The sequence below is a fragment of the Ranitomeya imitator genome, chromosome 5 (genome assembly GCF_032444005.1).
Source record: "Ranitomeya imitator isolate aRanImi1 chromosome 5, aRanImi1.pri, whole genome shotgun sequence".
NCBI lineage: Eukaryota > Metazoa > Chordata > Amphibia > Anura > Dendrobatidae > Ranitomeya > Ranitomeya imitator.
Window position 1 is genome coordinate 711,332,650 of NC_091286.1, and position 18,497 is coordinate 711,351,146.

The window sequence follows — 18,497 nt, forward strand, 5'->3', positions numbered from 1 at the left end:
GCCCCGATCACCAGATACAGGAGGAGCGAGGGCCCCGATCACCAGATACAGGAGGAATGAGGGCCCCGATCACCAGATACAGGAGGAGTGAGGACCCCGATCACCAGATACAGGAGGAATGAGGGCCCCGATCACCAGATACAGGAGGAATGAGGGCCCTGCTGCTCGCAAGCTACAATCTTGCAATAAGCAGCACCAATAATAAAAGTTGGTCATACAGGGTTAATAGCAGCGTTAATGGAGTGAGTTACCCACGGCATAACGCGGTCTGTTACCGCTGGCATTAACCCTGTGTGAGCGGTGACCAGAGGGGAGTATGGAGCGGGCGCTGACTGGACGGAAGTAGGGAGGGACTATTTCTCGGACGGGCTGTGGCCGTCGCTGATTGGTCGTGGCAGCCAGGACAGGCAGCTGGCAAGAGTAATCAGCGATGCAGGATTTCTGGGACAGACAGACAAACAAACAGATGGAAGTGCCCCTTAGACAATTATATAGTAGACTAGCTGAAGAGCCCGGCGTTGCCTGGGCATAGTAAATATCTGTGGTTAGTTATAGCACGTCACTGCTTTTATTTTCCCATCACTCCTCTCATTTTCCCAATCACATCTTTAATTTTCTCCCTCACTCCTCTCATTCCCGCCTAACACTTGTCATTTCGACCTCACATCTGTCATTTTCCGATCACTACACTATTTTCCCTCACTCCTCTCATTTTGCACTCGCACCTTTTCATTTTCACCTCACACCTCTCATTTTCACCTCAGTATATACATGTTTGTCATCTCCCTTATATATAATATACACCTGTATGTCATCTCCTGTATATAGTATATACCTGTATGTCATCTCCCCTGTATATAGTATATACCTGCTGTGTGTCATCTCCCCTGTATATAGTATATACCTGTATGTCATCTCCTCCTATATATAGTAAATACCTGTACGTCATCTCCTCCTATATATAGTATATACCTGTATGTCCTCTCCTCCTATATATAGTATATACCTGTATGTCATCTCCCCTGTATATAGTATATATCTGTGTCATCTCCTCCTGTATATAGTATATACCTGTATGTCATCTCCTCCTGTATATAGTATATACCTGTATGTTATCTCCTCCTGTATATAGTTTATATCTGTGTGTCATCTCCTCCTATATATAGTATATACCTGTAGGTAATCTGCTCCTGTATATAGTATATACCTGTATGTCATCTCCTCCTCTATATAGTATATACCTGTGTGTCATCTCTCCTGTATATAGTATATATCTGTGTGTCATCTCCCCTGTATATAGTATATACCTGTGTGATCTCCTGTATTAGACCTCGTTAACACGTTATTTGCTCAGTATTTTTACCTCAGTATTTGTAAGATAAATTGGCAGCCTGATAAATCCCCAGCCAACAGGAAGCCCTCCCCCTGGCAGTATATATTAGCTCACACATACACATAATAGACAGGTCATGTGACTGACAGCTGCCGTATTTCCTATATGGTACATTTGTTGAAGTTTGTCTGCTTATTAATCAGATTTTTATTTTTGAAGGCTAAGACCAGACTTGTGTGTGTTTTAGGGCGAGTTTCGTTTGTCAAGTTGAGTTTTGTGTGGCAACATGCATGTAGCGACTTGTGAGATGAGTTTTGTGTGGCAACATGCATGTAGCGACTTTTTGTGTGTCGAGTTGCATGTGACAGGTTAGTGTAGCAAGTTGTGTGCAGCAAGTTTTGCGCATGGCGAGTTTTGCACGTGGTGAGTTTTATGTCTGGTGCCTTTTGAGTATGTGCAAGTTTTGTGTGAGGCAACTTTTGCATGTGTTGCTAATTTTGTGCATGTGGCAATTTTTCCGCGTGTGCAAGTTTCGCGTGTGGCGAGTTTTCCATGAGGTGAGTTTTGCACTTGTGGCGAGTTTTGCGTGAGCCTAGTTTTTGCATGTGGCGACTTTTGTGTTTCGACTTTTATGTGGCGAGGTTGGTGTATGTGTGGTGAAATGTGTGCTGAGGGTAATATGTGTTCAAGCACGTGGTAGTGTGTGGCGCATTTTGTGTGTGTTCATATCCCCGTGTGTGGTGAGTATCCCATGTCGGGGCCCCACCTTAGCAACTGTACGGTATATACTCTTTGGCGCCATCGCTCTCATTCTTTAAGTCCCCCTTGTTCACATCTGGCAGCTGTCAATTTGCCTCCAACACTTTTCCTTTCACTTTTCCCCATTATGTAGATAGGGGAAAAATAGTTTGGTGAATTGGAAAGCGCAGGGTTAAAATTTTACCTCACAATGTAGGCTATGACGCTCTCGGGGTCCAGACGTGTGACTGTGCAAAATTTTGTTGCTGTAGCTGCGACGTCTCCAACACTTTTCCTTTCACTTTTTTCCCCATTATGTAGATAGGGGCAAAATTGTTTGGTGAATTGGAACGCGCGGGGTTAAAATTTCGCCTCACAATATAGCCTATGACGCTCTCAGGGTCCAGACGTGTGACTGTGCAAAATTTTGTGGCTGTAGCTGCGACGGTGCAGAATCCAATCCCGGACACACACACACACACACACACACACACACACACACACACACACACACACACACACACACACACACACACACACACACACACACACACACACACACACACACACACACACACACACACACACACACACACACACTCAGCTTTATATAGTAGATAATTGACCAACTGTTGGTAATACACATGTTTCTCCATGTATGTTGTCATGTCCTAATAGGTATATTAAATGTTATGTTTTAGGTCTCTTTAGTGTGCGATTTATCTTGAATTTCTGGGTACCCCCCCCACCCCCCTTTTTTTTTCTTAGTTTGGTTGGCTTTTGACCCTTTGCTTATTTCCATCCTGAGAACACATCTACTATCACAAGGGCGTATTCGAATCTACATCAGAACTCCGGCGGCATGGCCTTCTTTTTCCATCAGGTATAGACGAGATTGTTTCTCGTAGTCAGGTAGGCCAAGTGCTGGCACTGAGACTATGGAGTCTTTCAGTTTCCTGAACTAGTTGAAGGCCGCATCCGAGAGAAGGAACGGGGTTGCGTTAGTGCAATCGTACAGAGGCTGCATTAAGACTGAGGCATCAAGGATCCAATTTCTGCAATATGAAACTAGACCAAGGAAGGCCTGTAGCATCTTTGGAGTTGTTGGGGGAGCCATCTTCTCCACTGTGGTCTCCCGGTCATCTATCAGGTGTTTTGTCTGGTGAGCAAATACATTGTTCCAGGAACATAACTCGTTTCTGACACACTGGGCTTTGTTTTTCGAGACCTTGCATTGCTGCTCCGCCAGGCAGAGTAGGAGAGACAAGGAATGGGCTGTGCAGGTATCGATATCATCCTGCACAAAGGAGAAGATCATCCACGTATTGTAGTAGAGTGACCTCCGCATGTTCTATAATCCATTTGGCAGCTATGGAGGACATTGCTTTGGTGAACTGTGAAGGGGTGTTCTGGGCCCCCATGGACATTACTTTCCATGTGTACTGTGCCCCCTGGTGCATCAAGGCAAACAGATACTGGTCGTCCAGGTGAAGGGGAACACTGAAGAAAGCGTTGGGCAGATCGACCACTGTGAACACTGTTGCTGTGGAAGGTACATTTGAGAGCCGAGTGTGCTCGTTCACAGCCCTCAGGTCATGCACCATTCTGAACTTGGCTGGCTCTGCTTCTACAGTCTACTTCTTGACCGGGAAAAGTGGGGTATTGCAAGATGATGTGCAAGGAATAATGATTCCTATTTCCAGGTAGACCTTCAGTTGGTCAGAGACAGCTTGACTCTGGGCGATGGACAGGGGATACTGGGCCTTACGAGGGTATGGGGTACCTGGCTTGAGTGACACCCATACTAGGGTAACTTGAAGTTCTCCCACGTCCTGGGGTCCCTTGGACCATAGACATTTTGGTACTACATCCAGTACCTCCTTGGGTAGGCCTGCATCAGTTGTTTGAGTTTGTTGTAGGGCCACCAGCATGATTGATTCTTCTTGGGTCAGGGGTGAAGAAAGTGTCACGGTCCCATCTTCCTGGAACACTATGGTCGCCTTCAGCTTCTGCAGTAGGTCTGCTCCTAGCAGGTTGAGTGGACATGTCCTTGACACCATGAATTGGGACAGAATAGAGAGTCCACATGTTCAGGGGCTTTGTAAGCTAGGAATGTCTGACTTGACCATCTATCCCCACGCAAGACAAAGAGGATTCTGGTAGGCAGGTGGGATCGTGGAGTTCCACATGTCTCATCACACTTCTGGCTGCACCCGTGTCCACAAGAAAAGATCTTACAACCCCATCTACTTTCAGGGTAATTTGAGGTATTTGTCCCACCGGTGGCGTTTTGCATGTTAGGAGCGTGGTGTCTTGTGGATCTGGCTTGCCCCTGTCCTATGGGCAGAGCTCTTCATTGATTTTGTTACTTCTTCCTTGATGACCTGTTTCTCTGGGCCAACTCTTGGGTTGCGTGGGTGCTCTGCACTGGTTCTGGAAATGGCCAAACTTGCCACCATTGCAACGCTTGCCACTTCTGTCTTTGTAGGGTGGTTGATCTTCCAGGTCAGTGGTCACCATGAGAGGGGCTGTCTTCCACACTCCTGGTTGGGACTCAATCCCTTTGGCTACTGTGAGCACGGTGTCCATTGCTATTGACCTGTACTCCTCTGTTATTGGTTATCTAAATGTATATGGAATATTGTGATTAATGCACATATAAATGCTGATTAGGCAACTAAAGTGTAACTGTCACCTTGTTGCATTTAGCACAAAGTTGAGACATCTATTCATCACTTAGTACATCTGGTGGTGTTCCGCTTTTGCCTGCAAAGCCCCAAACAGTCTATCTGGCTTATATCAGTTCATGTCAGCCATTTTAAGCAATTGATTATAGTGTGTATATTAGCTGTGAGTATATATGAGTTTATATGCAAGTGAGATTTATATGAAATATATATATATATATATATATATATATATATATATATATATATATATGTATATATGTATATATATATATATATATATATATATATATATTTATAAAATCTCTTTTATATCCATCCCAAGGAGGTCGGGATTTGGAATGATACTCAAAATCAAAGTGAAAAATCAAATTACAGGCTGATCCAACTTAAGCGGAAATGCCTCATGACAAGGAAATGATGCTCAGTAGTGTGTGTGGCCTCCACGTGCCTGTATGACCTCCCTACAATGCCTGGGCATGCTCCTGATGAAGCGGCGGATGGTCTCCTGAGAGATCTCCTCCCAGAACTGGACTAAAGCATCCGCCAACTCCTGGACAGTCTGTGGTGCAGCGTGACGTTGGTGGATGGAGTGAGACACGATGTCCCAGATGTGGTCAGTCGGATTCAGGTCTGGGGAACGGGCGGGCCAGTCCATGGCTTACATGCCTTCATCTTGCAGGAACTGCTGACACACTCCAGCCACATGAGGCCTGGCATTGTCCTACATTAAGAGGAACCCAGGGCCAATCGCACCAGCATATGATCTCACAAGGGGTCTGAGGATCTCATCTTGGTACCTAATGACAGTCAGGCTACCTCTGGCGAGCACATGGAGGGCTGTGCGGCCTTCTAAAGAAATGCCACGCCACACCATTACTGACCCAGTGCCAAACCGGTCATGCTGAAGGATGTTGCAGGCAGCAGATCGCTCTCCACGGCGTCTCCAGACTCCGTCACATCTGTCACATGTGCTCAGTGTGAACCTGCTCTCATCTGTGAAGAGCACAGGGCGCCAGTGTCGAATTGCCAATCCTGGTGTTCTGCAGCAAATGCCAATCCTCCTGCACGGTGTTGGGCTGTGAGCACAACCCCCATCTGTGGACGTCGGGCACTCAGACCATCCTCATGGAGTCGGTTTCTAACCGTTTATGCAGACACATGCACATTTGTGGCCTTCTGGAGATCATTTTGCAGGGCTCTGGCAGTGCTACTGTTCCTGCTTGCACAAAGGCGGAGGTAGCTGTCCTGCTGCTGGGTTGTTTCCCTCCTACGGCCCCCTTCCATGTCTCCTGGTAGCACCTCCAGCCTCTGGACACTACGCTGACAGACATAGCAAACCTATCCTGGATGAGCTGCCCTACCTGTGCCACTTGTGTGGGTTGTAGAGTCCGTCTCATGCTACCACGAGTGGGAAAGCACAACCAACATTCAAAAGTGACCAAACATCAGCCAGAAAGCATTGGTGCCGAGATGTGGTTGGTGGTCCCCACCTGCAGAACCACTCCTTTATTGAGGGGGTCTTGATAATTGCCAATAATTTCCATCTGTCTATTCCATTTGCGCAACAGCATGTGAAATTGATTGTCAATCAGTGTTGCTTCCTAAGTGGACAGTTTGATTTCACAGAAGTCTGATTCACTTGGAGTTATATTCTGTTATTTAGGTGTTCCCTTTTATTTTTTGAGCACTTGTACTATCAGCTATTACCGGCTCTCCAGCAGCTGTTTATACATCCTGCATTGTTCTATATACTGTATAGCTCTGATCTCACTGTATCTAATGTAAATGATTGGAGGAAGGATGTTCTGGTATCTAATCCCATCTGAGCCTCTAGTGCTGTAGAGACTGTCACCCCAACAAGCTCCTGTAATGGCTGGAGGACAACGTCTCTGACCAGGTCCCTCAGTCCGTCCACATCATCTCTATAGGTTCAGTGACTGGTGGTGTCTGTACAGACGCGGTATAGAGCCGGCTGTGTGCCGGACATGTTTCCAGCCAGTGCTCGGTGTAGTGAGCGGTGAGTGAAGCCGCTCCGTGCACGTACCTGGGACTGAGGGCTGGAAATCTCAGGAGAGGAAATAGCTTCATTTACTTTCAGTAAAACAACAGAGCAGCAATGTATCAGGATCCTGTCAGCACCGGCGCACTGACACGGCTGAACAAGGTGACTCACCCACACTGTGGGAGAGCCTGGGGTCAGATACCACAGGGAAAGCTCAGGCAGACAGGACCTGAACAGCGTGCTGAGGATGGTAGAAAACAGAAGGACCTGCGATCATGTGACCACAGGGGACGGGGCTTAGTGTCCTGCTGCTGGAGATGAGTGCAGGATTCTACAGGGACCCTGAAGTAGAAGAGAGCGGAACTCAGTTCGGACAAGCGGGGGTCATACACGGAGAGGGCGGCGCGGTACTGGAGGGGCGATCAGAGAATAGTCAATGTAAGCAAGGAGTCATCCACGGAGATAGCAGCGCAGTACAGGAGGGACAGACAGAACTCTTACCGGGGACAGAACCAGATCAGAACAAGCACAGGCACAAAGCACAGACACAGGCACAACAGGGTCACACACACTCGGCCAAGGGTCAGAGTATAAGCGACGAGGAATGAGCAAACAATGAGGCTATAAGAAGCCTCCCTAAATCCCATAGTGAGGCCGTCCAGATTAACCTCTGAACTACCTGATCCCACAAACTAAGCAGATCATGACAGTACTCCCCTTTCAATGGGGGACCTCTGGACCCCCAGGTTTCCCAGGATGCCTGGCATGGAATGCACGAACCAGGCGGTCAGCGTGTACCGATCTGGCTGGTACCCATGATCGATCTTCCGGACCATACCCCCTCCAATGTACCAAATACTGCAAAGACCCCCAACCCGCCTGGAATCCACAATATGTTGTACCTCAAACTCCATATGTCCCTCAACCAAGACAGGAGGAGGAGCAGCTTCAGTATCTTCACTCACCGCCCCCAAGGGTTTAAGTAAAGACCTATGAAAGACATTATGGAGTTTTAAGGAGGGAGGAAGACAGAGGCGATAGGTTACCGGGTTCACTACTCCGATGACCTCATAGGAGCCAATAAATTTAGGCCCCAGTTTGGCAGAGGGCAGTCGAAGATTTATATTTCGTGTGGACAGCCACACTCATCAGGAGGGCGTTAAACTAGAAGAAGAGGGGACGGGAAGAAAAACATTAGACTCGTACAAAGACGACCCAGGAAAACATACTCAGAAGGGAGGTAAGAACATTTCTAAAACAATCCACAGTGAGGAGATTGGAACAAAACAAAATCCTCTAAACTGCATGCTCGCAAACGCCAGAAGCCTGACAAACAAGATGGAAGAACTAGAAGCAGAAATATCTACAGGTAACTTTGACATAGTGGGAATAACCGAGACATGGTTAGATGAAAGCTATGACTGGGCAGTTAACTTACAGGGTTACAGTCTGTTTAGAAAGGATCGTAAAAATCGGAGAGGAGGAGGGGTTTGTCTCTATGTAAAGTCTTGTCTAAAGTCCACTTTAAGGGAGGATATTAGCGAAGGGAATGAGGATGTCGAGTCCATATGGGTCGAAATTCATGGAGGGAAAAATGGTAACAAAATTCTCATTGGGGTCTGTTACAAACCCCCAAATATAACAGAAAGCATGGAAAGTCTACTTCTAAAGCAGATAGATGAAGCTGCAACCCATAATGAGGTCCTGGTTATGGGGGACTTTAACTACCCGGATATTAACTGGGAAACAGAAACCTGTGAAACCCATAAAGGCAACAGGTTTCTGCTAATAACCAAGAAAAATTATCTTTCACAATTGGTGCAGAATCCAACCAGAGGAGCAGCACTTTTAGACCTAATACTATCTAATAGACCTGACAGAATAACAAATCTGCAGGTGGTTGGGCATTTAGGAAATAGCGACCACAATATTGTGCAGTTTCACCTGTCTTTCAATAGGGGGACTTGTCAGGGAGTCACAAAAACATTGAACTTTAGGAAGGCAAAGTTTGAACAGCTTAGAGATGCCCTTAATCTGGTAGACTGGGACAATATCCTCAGAAATAAGAATACAGATAATAAATGGGAAATGTTTAAGAACATCCTAAATAGGCAGTGTAAGCGGTTTATACCTTGTGGGAATAAAAGGACTAGAAATAGGAAAAACCCAATGTGGCTAAACAAAGAAGTAAGACAGGCAATTAACAGTAAAAAGAAAGCATTTGCACTACTAAAGCAGGATGGCACCATTGAAGCTCTAAAAAACTATAGGGAGAAAAATACTTTATCTAAAAAACTAATTAAAGCTGCCAAAAAGGAAACAGAGAAGCACATTGCTAAGGAGAGTAAAACTAATCCCAAACTGTTCTTCAACTATATCAATAGTAAAAGAATAAAAACTGAAAATGTAGGCCCCTTAAAAAATAGTGAGGAAAGAATGGTTGTAGATGACGAGGAAAAAGCTAACATATTAAACACCTTCTTCTCCACGGTATTCACGGTGGAAAATGAAATGCTAGGTGAAATCCCAAGAAACAATGAAAACCCTATATTAAGGGTCACCAATCTAACCCAAGAAGAGGTGCGAAACCGGCTAAATAAGATTAAAATAGATAAATCTCCGGGTCCGGATGGCATACACCCACGAGTACTAAGAGAACTAAGTAATGTAATAGATAAACCATTATTTCTTATTTTTAGGGACTCTATAGCGACAGGGTCTGTTCCGCAGGACTGGCGCATAGCAAATGTGGTGCCAATATTCAAAAAGGGCTCTAAAAGGGAACCTGGAAATTATAGGCCAGTAAGTCTAACCTCTATTGTTGGTAAAATATTTGAAGGGTTTCTGAGGGATGTTATTCTGGATTATCTCAATGAGAATAACTGTTTAACTCCATATCAGCATGGGTTTATGAGAAATCGCTCCTGTCAAACCAATCTAATCAATTTTTATGAAGAGGTAAGCTATAGGCTGGACCACGGTGAGTCATTGGACGTGGTATATCTCGATTTTTCCAAAGCGTTTGATACCGTGCCGCACAAGAGGTTGGTACACAAAATGAGAATGCTTGGTCTGGGGGAAAATGTGTGTAAATGGGTTAGTAACTGGCTTAGTGATAGAAAGCAGAGGGTGGTTATAAATGGTATAGTCTCTAACTGGGTCGCTGTGACCAGTGGGGACCGCAGGGGTCGGTATTGGGACCTGTTCTCTTCAACATATTCATTAATGATCTGGTAGAAGGTTTACACAGTAAAATATCGATATTTGCAGATGATACAAAACTATGTAAAGCAGTTAATACAAGAGAAGATAGTATTCTGCTACAGATGGATCTGGATAAGTTGGAAACTTGGGCTGAAAGGTGGCAGATGAGGTTTAACAATGATAAATGTAAGGTTATACACATGGGAAGAAGGAATCAATATCACCATTACACACTGAACGGGAAACCACTGGGTAAATCTGACAGGGAGAAGGACTTGGGGATCCTAGTTAATGATAAACTTACCTGGAGCAGCCAGTGCCAGGCAGCAGCTGCCAAGGCAAACAGGATCATGGGGTGCATTAAAAGAGGTCTGGATACACATGATGAGAGCATTATACTGCCTCTGTACAAATCCCTAGTTAAACCGCACATGGAGTACTGTGTCCAGTTTTGGGCACCGGTGCTCAGGAAGGATATAATGGAACTAGAGAGAGTACAAAGGAGGGCAACAAAATTAATAAAGGGGATGGGAGAACTACAATACCCAGATAGATTAGCGAAATTAGGATTATTTAGTCTAGAAAAAAGACGACTGAGGGGCGATCTAATAACCATGTATAAGTATATAAGGGGACAATACAAATATCTCGCTGAGGATCTGTTTATACCAAGGAAGGTGACGGGCACAAGGGGGCATTCTTTGCGTCTGGAGGAGAGAAGGTTTTTCCACCAACATAGAAGAGGATTCTTTACTGTTAGGGCAGTGAGAATCTGGAATTGCTTGCCTGAGGAGGTGGTGATGGCGAACTCAGTCGAGGGGTTCAAGAGAGGCCTGGATGTCTTCCTGGAGCAGAACAATATTGTATCATACAATTATTAGGTTCTGTAAAAGGACGTAGATCTGGGGATTTATTATGACGGAATATAGGCTGAACTGGATGGACAAATGTCTTTTTTCGGCCTTACTAACTATGTTACTATGTTACTATGTTACTTTATCCCTACAAAGCAGCGTCTGAGCAGAGTCCCTTTTCCTATCCGCAAAACGTTTATAGTTCTCCTGAGCCTTAGAAATATTTAAACGAACCTTAGTCCAAAGATCCTTGAGACGACTGACCCCGTTCTCTGCCCCCAGACAACTAGAATCTATTCAAGAAAATTCGCCAAAATGAGGGTTCATCCCATAATTAATAAAAAATGGTGACCTACTGGTAGATTGGTTTACCCGGTTGTTGAAGGCGAATTCTGCTAATGGTAAGGCATCACACCTGTTGCTTTGCAGGGTAGTAGTCAGGCAATGAAGAATTTGTTCAAGCGACTGGTTGGTGCGTTCAGTTTGTCCGTTGGTTTCTGGGTGAGACGCTGAGGAAATAGACAGATATCCCCAATTTTTTGCAGAAGGCCCGACAGAATTTAGACACAAACTGAGTCCCTCTGTCTGACACAATATTAGTGGGGACCCCATGTAAGCGTACCACCTGAGACAGGAAATATCTAGAGAGCGTCTCTGCTGAAGGTAAACTTGTCATGGGTACAAAATGTGCCAACTTAGAAAACCTATCCACCACTACCCAAATAACCGTATTACCACAGGATGATGGAAGATTGGTGATGAAGTCCATTGATAAGCGATTCCATGGCCTTCCTGGGACTGGCAAAGGCACCAATTCGCCGGCCGGCAACTCGAGCTCTTAGAACGGGCACATATCCCACATTCTGCAACATGTTTCTTGATATCTGAAGCCATTAAAGGCCACCAAAAGACCCTTGCCACTGCTTCCTGTGTGGCGGCCATACCAGGGTGTGCACTCAACTTCAAGTCATGGAACTCCCACAGGCGTTTGTTGCGCAAATGCTGCGGAACAAACAATTTGTCTACAGGCTTGGAGCCAAAGATTGAGCCCCCACTATCTCTCGCTCCAATTCCGACGACACCTCAGCAACCACAAGACTGGGTTGAAGAATGGGGGACGGTTGATCGGGCGGATAACAGCTCAAAACTACACGATAAGGCATCAGCCTTTACGTTCGTAGACCCTGGCCGAAAGGTAATGGAAAACTGAAATATGGAAAAAAAAACAGTGACCAGCGAGCTTGCCTGGGAGTCAGTCTTTTAGCAGACTTGATGTACTCTAAATTTTTATGGTCAGTGATAACCGTAATAGGATGAGCCGCCCCCTCCAAAAAGTGCCTCCATTCTTCGAACGCCAATTTAATGGCCAGAAGCTTTCTGTTGCCTACGTCATAATTTTTCTCCGCTGGAGAAAATTTCTTAGAAAAATAGTCACAGGACCTGAGATTAGATATACATACCACTGATGCATATTTCAATGCATATCAAATTCAGGGAAACTCCCTATCATGGACTAGAAATAAATACCGGGGAAACTCCAATATTAGATTAATCCTACAGATAACTTACGGAGTATTAACACACCCAAATGTAAAAGTTGCTAACAAATTTATTAAATCTCCTGTTACATAAATGACACAATTACAAAAAAGTCACAGACTTGACATAAAATGTACACGAGTAGTTCATGTGCGGCAGACAGAACACGCCACATATACCACCTCGGGTGCAGACTAGGCATATACCCAAAAGCCTATCAGGGATGTAGTAGTCCTTCAAAATATCCTTTCCTATATAAAGTGCATAGTGCCTCCTACATCTGCCCAATAGCACTACATATTATAAACGGACGGACGCTGACACCTGGACTAACGCGGGTAAGACAGGCTATGCACCTTTTTACTATTCTAAGATGCCATTCAGTTTATAATATGTAGTGCTATTGGGCAGATGTAGGAGGCACTATGCACTTTATATAGGAAAGGATATTTTGAAGGACTACTACATCCCTGATAGGCTTTTGGGTATATGCCTAGTCTGCACCCGAGGTGGTATATGTGGCGTGTTCTGTCTGCCGCACATGAACTACTCGTGTACATTTTATGTCAAGTCTGTGACTTTTTTGTAATTGTGTCATTTATGTAACAGGAGATTTAATAAATTTGTTAGCAACTTTTACATTTGGGTGTGTTAATACTCCGTAAGTTATCTGTAGGATTAAACAGGACCTGAGATTAGTCAGAGAAACTGGTCCTTGCGACAACTGCCCCCACCCCCACCTCGGAAGCATCCACCTCAACCACGAATGGTTTGGAAGGGTCCAGGATAGGAGCAGATGAAAAACATTTTTTTAGCATTAGAAAGGATTGTTTAGCTAACGAGGACCAGTTTCTGACATCTGCCCCTTTACAAGTGAGGTCCGTGAGAGGCTTAGTCACCTGTGAAAAACCTTTAATAAACTTGCGCAAATCACAAGAAGCACTGGAGTCCCCTAAGGTCCCGGGGTTGGACCCACTCCACAATAGCTTGCACTTTCTTGGGATCCATGCGAAACCCCTGAGGTGAAATTATCAGACCTAGAAATGACAATTCCTAAACAAAAAATGAACATTTCTCGCGTTTGACAAACAATTGGTTTTCTGAGCCTCTGAAGCACTGTTTTAACATGCAAGAAATAGGAAACTGTCAACAGAATATAACAGGATATCATCTAGGTATACCACTACAAAACGGCCAATGAGATCCGAAAATACCACATTGATAAAATTTTGAAACACTGCGGGTGCGTTGGTGAGCCCAAATGGCATTACTAGATTTTCAAACAACCCCTCAGATGTAAGGAAAGCCGTTTTCCACTCATCCCCTTTTTGTATTCTTAAGTTTGTAAGCCCCCTCAGATCCAGTTTAAAAAACCATTTAGAGCCAGAGAGCTGGCTACAGAGATCAGGAATCAATGTTGGGGGATATGTGTTCCTCACAGTAATTTTATTTAGTTCTCGAAAGCCGAGGCAGGGATGTAGGCTGCCATCTTTTTTTCTTAATAAAAAAAAACAAAAAAAAAAAACCCGCTGCTACCACGGAAACTGAGGGTATTATGTGCCCCTTATGGAGACTTTCAGAAATATACTGTTTCATAGCTAGGCGCTCGGGGCCAGACAGATTGAACAGGCGAGCTTTGGGCAATTTGGTTCCAGGAATCAGATCAATGGCACAATCAAATGGCCTATGAGGGGGTAACGCCTCAGCCTCACTCTGAGAAAACACGTCCTCAAAGTCTCTCAGGTACTCCGGAATACCCTCCAGACTATTAGAAGACACAGACAGGTTTTGCGATTTTTCACACAACAAATAGATTTATGGTAACAGTCAGCACACTTGGACCCCCACTTGACAATCTCCCCAGATTCTCAGTCAATCACTGGGTTATGGCACCAAAGCCACGGCATGCCCAGCACCAGCCCTGCTGGTAATTTGTCCATGACAAAACATTCAATATTCTTCCGCATGTGAAGAACCAATTTTCAACACAAACTTTTCAGAAACGATCGGGTAATAGGAGATGAGTTGATAGCCACGACTTTAAGTGGTGTAGGAAGCCTGACTATCCCTATCTCGTATTGGGAAATGACATCGGAGCTGACCAGGTTGAGTGATGAACCACTGTCCACCAGTGCTGTAGAGAAAAAACGGACATGGTCTACCAGCAGTTCAACCCTTAGAAAAACTTTAGGACATGAGGAAGAAAGTACCTGCAGGTCCGGGCAGCCTCCTCGACCACTACCCAGACCTAGTCGTTACCCGTAGCTACGGAGGACGATGGGCACGAGGGGCAATCCTTTTTCCAATGACCAGACTCCCCGCAATAAAAACAGAGCTGCTTCTCCCGGCGCTGTCTCCTCTCAATCTCCTTGACCGAAGTGGCGCCAATCTCCATGGGTTCAGGAGCGACACTAGTCTCTTTGCTGCTGGAAAATAGGGATGTCTCAGACTGCATGACACCCCTAGCCCGAAGCCTGCGGTCCATGCGCACGGCCTGAGTAATGGCATCCTCCAAGGTGTCAGGTGGTGGATGGAGGGCCAGAGCATCTTAGAGGCGTTTGGCCCAGCCTCTACGGAATAAGCCCCGAAGGGCGGCATCATTCCATGAGACCTCCGCTGCCAAGTGTTGAAACTCTGCACAAAACCACTCAGCCGAGCGTTTAACCTGACGCACACTCATGACCATATCTTCAGCCATACGTACTCTGTCAGGGTCATCCTATATGTGGCCCAAGACTTCAAAGAAGGCATCGACTATCATTCTCTCGCAGGTAGTGGGAGACAGAGAAAAATCCCATGCTTGGGGGGCACCCCGCAGTAAAGAAATAATGACCCCCACCCTCTGGAACTCGTCCCCAGAGGAACGGGCCGTAAAGGAAAAAAAAAAAATGCTTACATCCCTCCCTGAAGGACCTAAACGCCCTTTTTATCCCCTGAAAAGAAATCAGGTAATCTGACCAGAGATTCAAGGGATACCACAGATACATCCCTACTCCCGGAACCAAGAGACCCTGCCGCAACGGCCCCCTGCAGTGTCCACCAACTGCTGTTGGGTATGGGCCAACCTGTGCTGTTCCATATTGAGCTTTTCGAATATTTGGGTTAGATGCTTGACCTGATCGGCCAGTCTGCAGGGGATCCATGCTGCTAGTTTGCACAGAAAAACACAATTTTTCCCAACCCTAAAAAATGTATGGTCACTTATAATATCAGGATCCTGTCTGCACCAGCGCACTGCCACGGCTGAACAGGATGACTCACCCACACTGCGGGAGAGCCCGGGGTCAGATACTGCAGGAAAAGCTCAGGCAGACAGGACCTGAGCAGCGTGCTGAGGATGACAGAAAACAGAAGGACCTGCGATCATGTGACCACAGGGGGCGGAGCTTAGCGTCCTGCTGCTGGAGATGAGAGCAGGATTCTACAGGGAACCTGAAGTAGAGGAGAGGGGAACTCGGGTCAGACAGGCGGGGGTCATACACGGAGAGGGCGGCGCGGTACAGAAGGGGCGATCAGAGAATAGTCAGAACGTAAGCAAGGAGTCATACACGGAGATAGCAGCGCAGTACAAGAGGGACAGACAGAACTCTAAACGGGGACAGAACCAGATCAGAACCAGCACAGGCACAACAGGGTCACACACACTCTGCCAAGGGTCAGAGTATAAGCCACGAGGAATGACCCCACAATGAGGCTATAAGAAGTCTCCCAGAATCCCATAGTGAGGCCGTCCAGATTAACCGCTGAACTGCCTAATCCCACAAACTAAGCAGATCCTAACACAATGTCACCTTATTCACCCACAGATCACTCCTGAAATGGTAGAAATAGCGTTCTCCAAGTGGACAGGTTCACTAGAGGCAAAGACTGAGGGATGTGACGGAGCCGCACAGATACAGGGAGAGACTTTACTAGTTATACAGGTACGGATTCTGCTATGTGCCATCATATTAGAGACCCCTAAACTTCTACACGGACCCCCTATATTCATGAAGGCCATAAGGAACCGAGGCTTCAGATGTCTTTATAGGATGGTGGAAAGCACAAGCCCGGTCCTCACAGGTGGAAAGTCTCACCTGATGGACAGGTGTAAAATACCTATTAATAATCTGTAAATGTCACTGTGCAATGAGATCAGATCTGTATGTGACTGACGATGTCCTTGTATGATTTACAGCCTCCTGTCATAAAGACACCGAAGAACCAGATCCATTCACACCACCAAGATTTATCCCCGAATGACGAACCAGACATGGACGAAGACGAGAACAATATTTCCAGAAGAATCATAGACTTCACCTTAGAGATCATCTCCCTGCTGAGCGGAGAGGTAAACTCTTCTATATTTCTATTATTATCTGCTGAGTGGAGAGGTAAACTCTTCTATATTTCTATTATTATCTGCTGAGCGGAGAGGTAAACTCTTCTATATTTCTATTATTATCTGCTGAGCGGAGAGGTAAACTCTTCTATATTTCTATTATTATCTGCTGAGCGGAGAGGTAAACTCTTCTATATTTCTATTATTATCTGCTGAGTGGAGAGGTAAACTCTTCTATATATCTATTATCTGCTGAGTGGAGAGGTAAACTCTTCTATATTTCTATTATTATCTGCTGAGTGGAGAGGTAAACTCTTCTATATTTCTATTATCTGCTGATTGGAGAGGTAAACTCTTCTATATTTCTATTATCTGCTGAGTGGAGAGGTAAACTCTTCTATATTTCTATTATTATTTGCTGAGCGGAGAGGTAAACTCTTCTATATTTCTATTATCTGCTGAGTGGAGAGGTAAACTCTTCTATATTTCTATTTTATTCAGTCGCCATGACAGCACAACGAGAGAGGGGATCCGCCCTTCAGGGACAGGAAACCTACAGACATAAAAAGGGCGGCACCTCTCTCCCACGTCAGTTTGGTTTCCTGTCCCTGACAGCGGAACCTCTTGCAGACAGGCCCTGACAAGAGGGTCGAAATAAGAAAATTCCCCACTCCTGGCGGCCCGGTACAGGTAGCGGGGGTCCCCTACCTCGGCCCGTCCAGGAGGCAGGAAGCACCACACGGCAGGGGCACTGCGCGGTGTAGGTGTCAGCAGGAGGAAGCAGCCTCTGACTTAAGGCTAGCTTCTCGGGTGTCCGCAGCGCAGAGGTACCTATGAAGAGGTGCTTGGCTACTTGGGGTCCCGGGAGTCACGCTGGTCCGAGCGGGGACGCGGCATTGGTCCGGAGAGGGGTCTGCTGGCGTCCTGGTCCGCGTGTCGGCTTGGCGCCGCCGCCGCGTCCTGAAGGGGGCGGGTCCGGATGACGCGGCGAGCGGCGCGGCCGGATGACGCGGCTGGGCATGCGCGGTAGCGTCATCTCCGGCTAATGGCGGCGCCCAGCTGCGGGAACGGTCGGGGCTTTAGGGAAGGGTAGCGCAGCACAGCGGCGGACGATTATTGACCACCTGGGATTCCCTGCTGGCCCCCATCCGGGGGCGGTACCTTGGGGGTATTTAATGCGGCAAGCTGAGTTGATCAGAGTTCCTCACCCATTCCATAATGGAGTCGCCAGAAGGAACTATCAGCCCGCAGCAGCAGCAGGAGCCGCAGCAGCAGCCAGATAAGCCTCGTAGAAGCTCCCAGCGTCGGTCTAGTGGCAGTAGCCGCGCTGGTGGAGCTAAGGAGGCACGGATCTCTGTTCCAAAATCCTCAGCCCGTAAAGATTTGCCGGCTTCGAAGGATCCCCCATCTACGGTACCACTCATTACTGGACGGGGTAAGTGAGCTTCGTGAAAGTCCACTTAGTGATGGTTGTGTTCCCCTTGTCTTTTTCCTCTATCAGGGGAGGAAAAGTTTGTCCAAAGCCAAACATAGGCAGTGTGCCGAATGTGCAGAGCCACTTCCAGATGGACATTTGAGGAAGTTATGTAAAATGTGTATTCAACGTTTACTGGAGGAGGAGGCGCCTGATCTAACCTCTACAATAAGAGAGATGGTGAGACAGGAAATTAAAGGTGCAGAGAGATCCCGATCCCGGGGGACAGAAGCTAAAAGGTCATCCCCTTTATCTGAGGTAGATTCGGATTCGGGTGAGCTGAGCTCAGGGTCTCTTCCGTCCACTTCCTCCTCTGAGGATCAGGAGTCTGCTCGAGCCTGT

General features: G+C 46.3%; 1 protein-coding gene across 1 annotated transcript in view; it reads left to right on the forward strand.

Moving 5' to 3' along the window:
* The window catches only part of LOC138638917 (zinc finger protein 420-like), a 116,534-nt gene that overhangs the window by 14,458 nt on the left and 83,579 nt on the right, over nucleotides 1-18,497 (forward strand). The window contains exon 2 of the mRNA XM_069728665.1: nucleotides 16,538-16,690. Coding sequence (XP_069584766.1) covers nucleotides 16,538-16,690 — 153 coding nt within the window. The remainder of the gene's footprint in view (nucleotides 1-16,537; nucleotides 16,691-18,497) is intronic.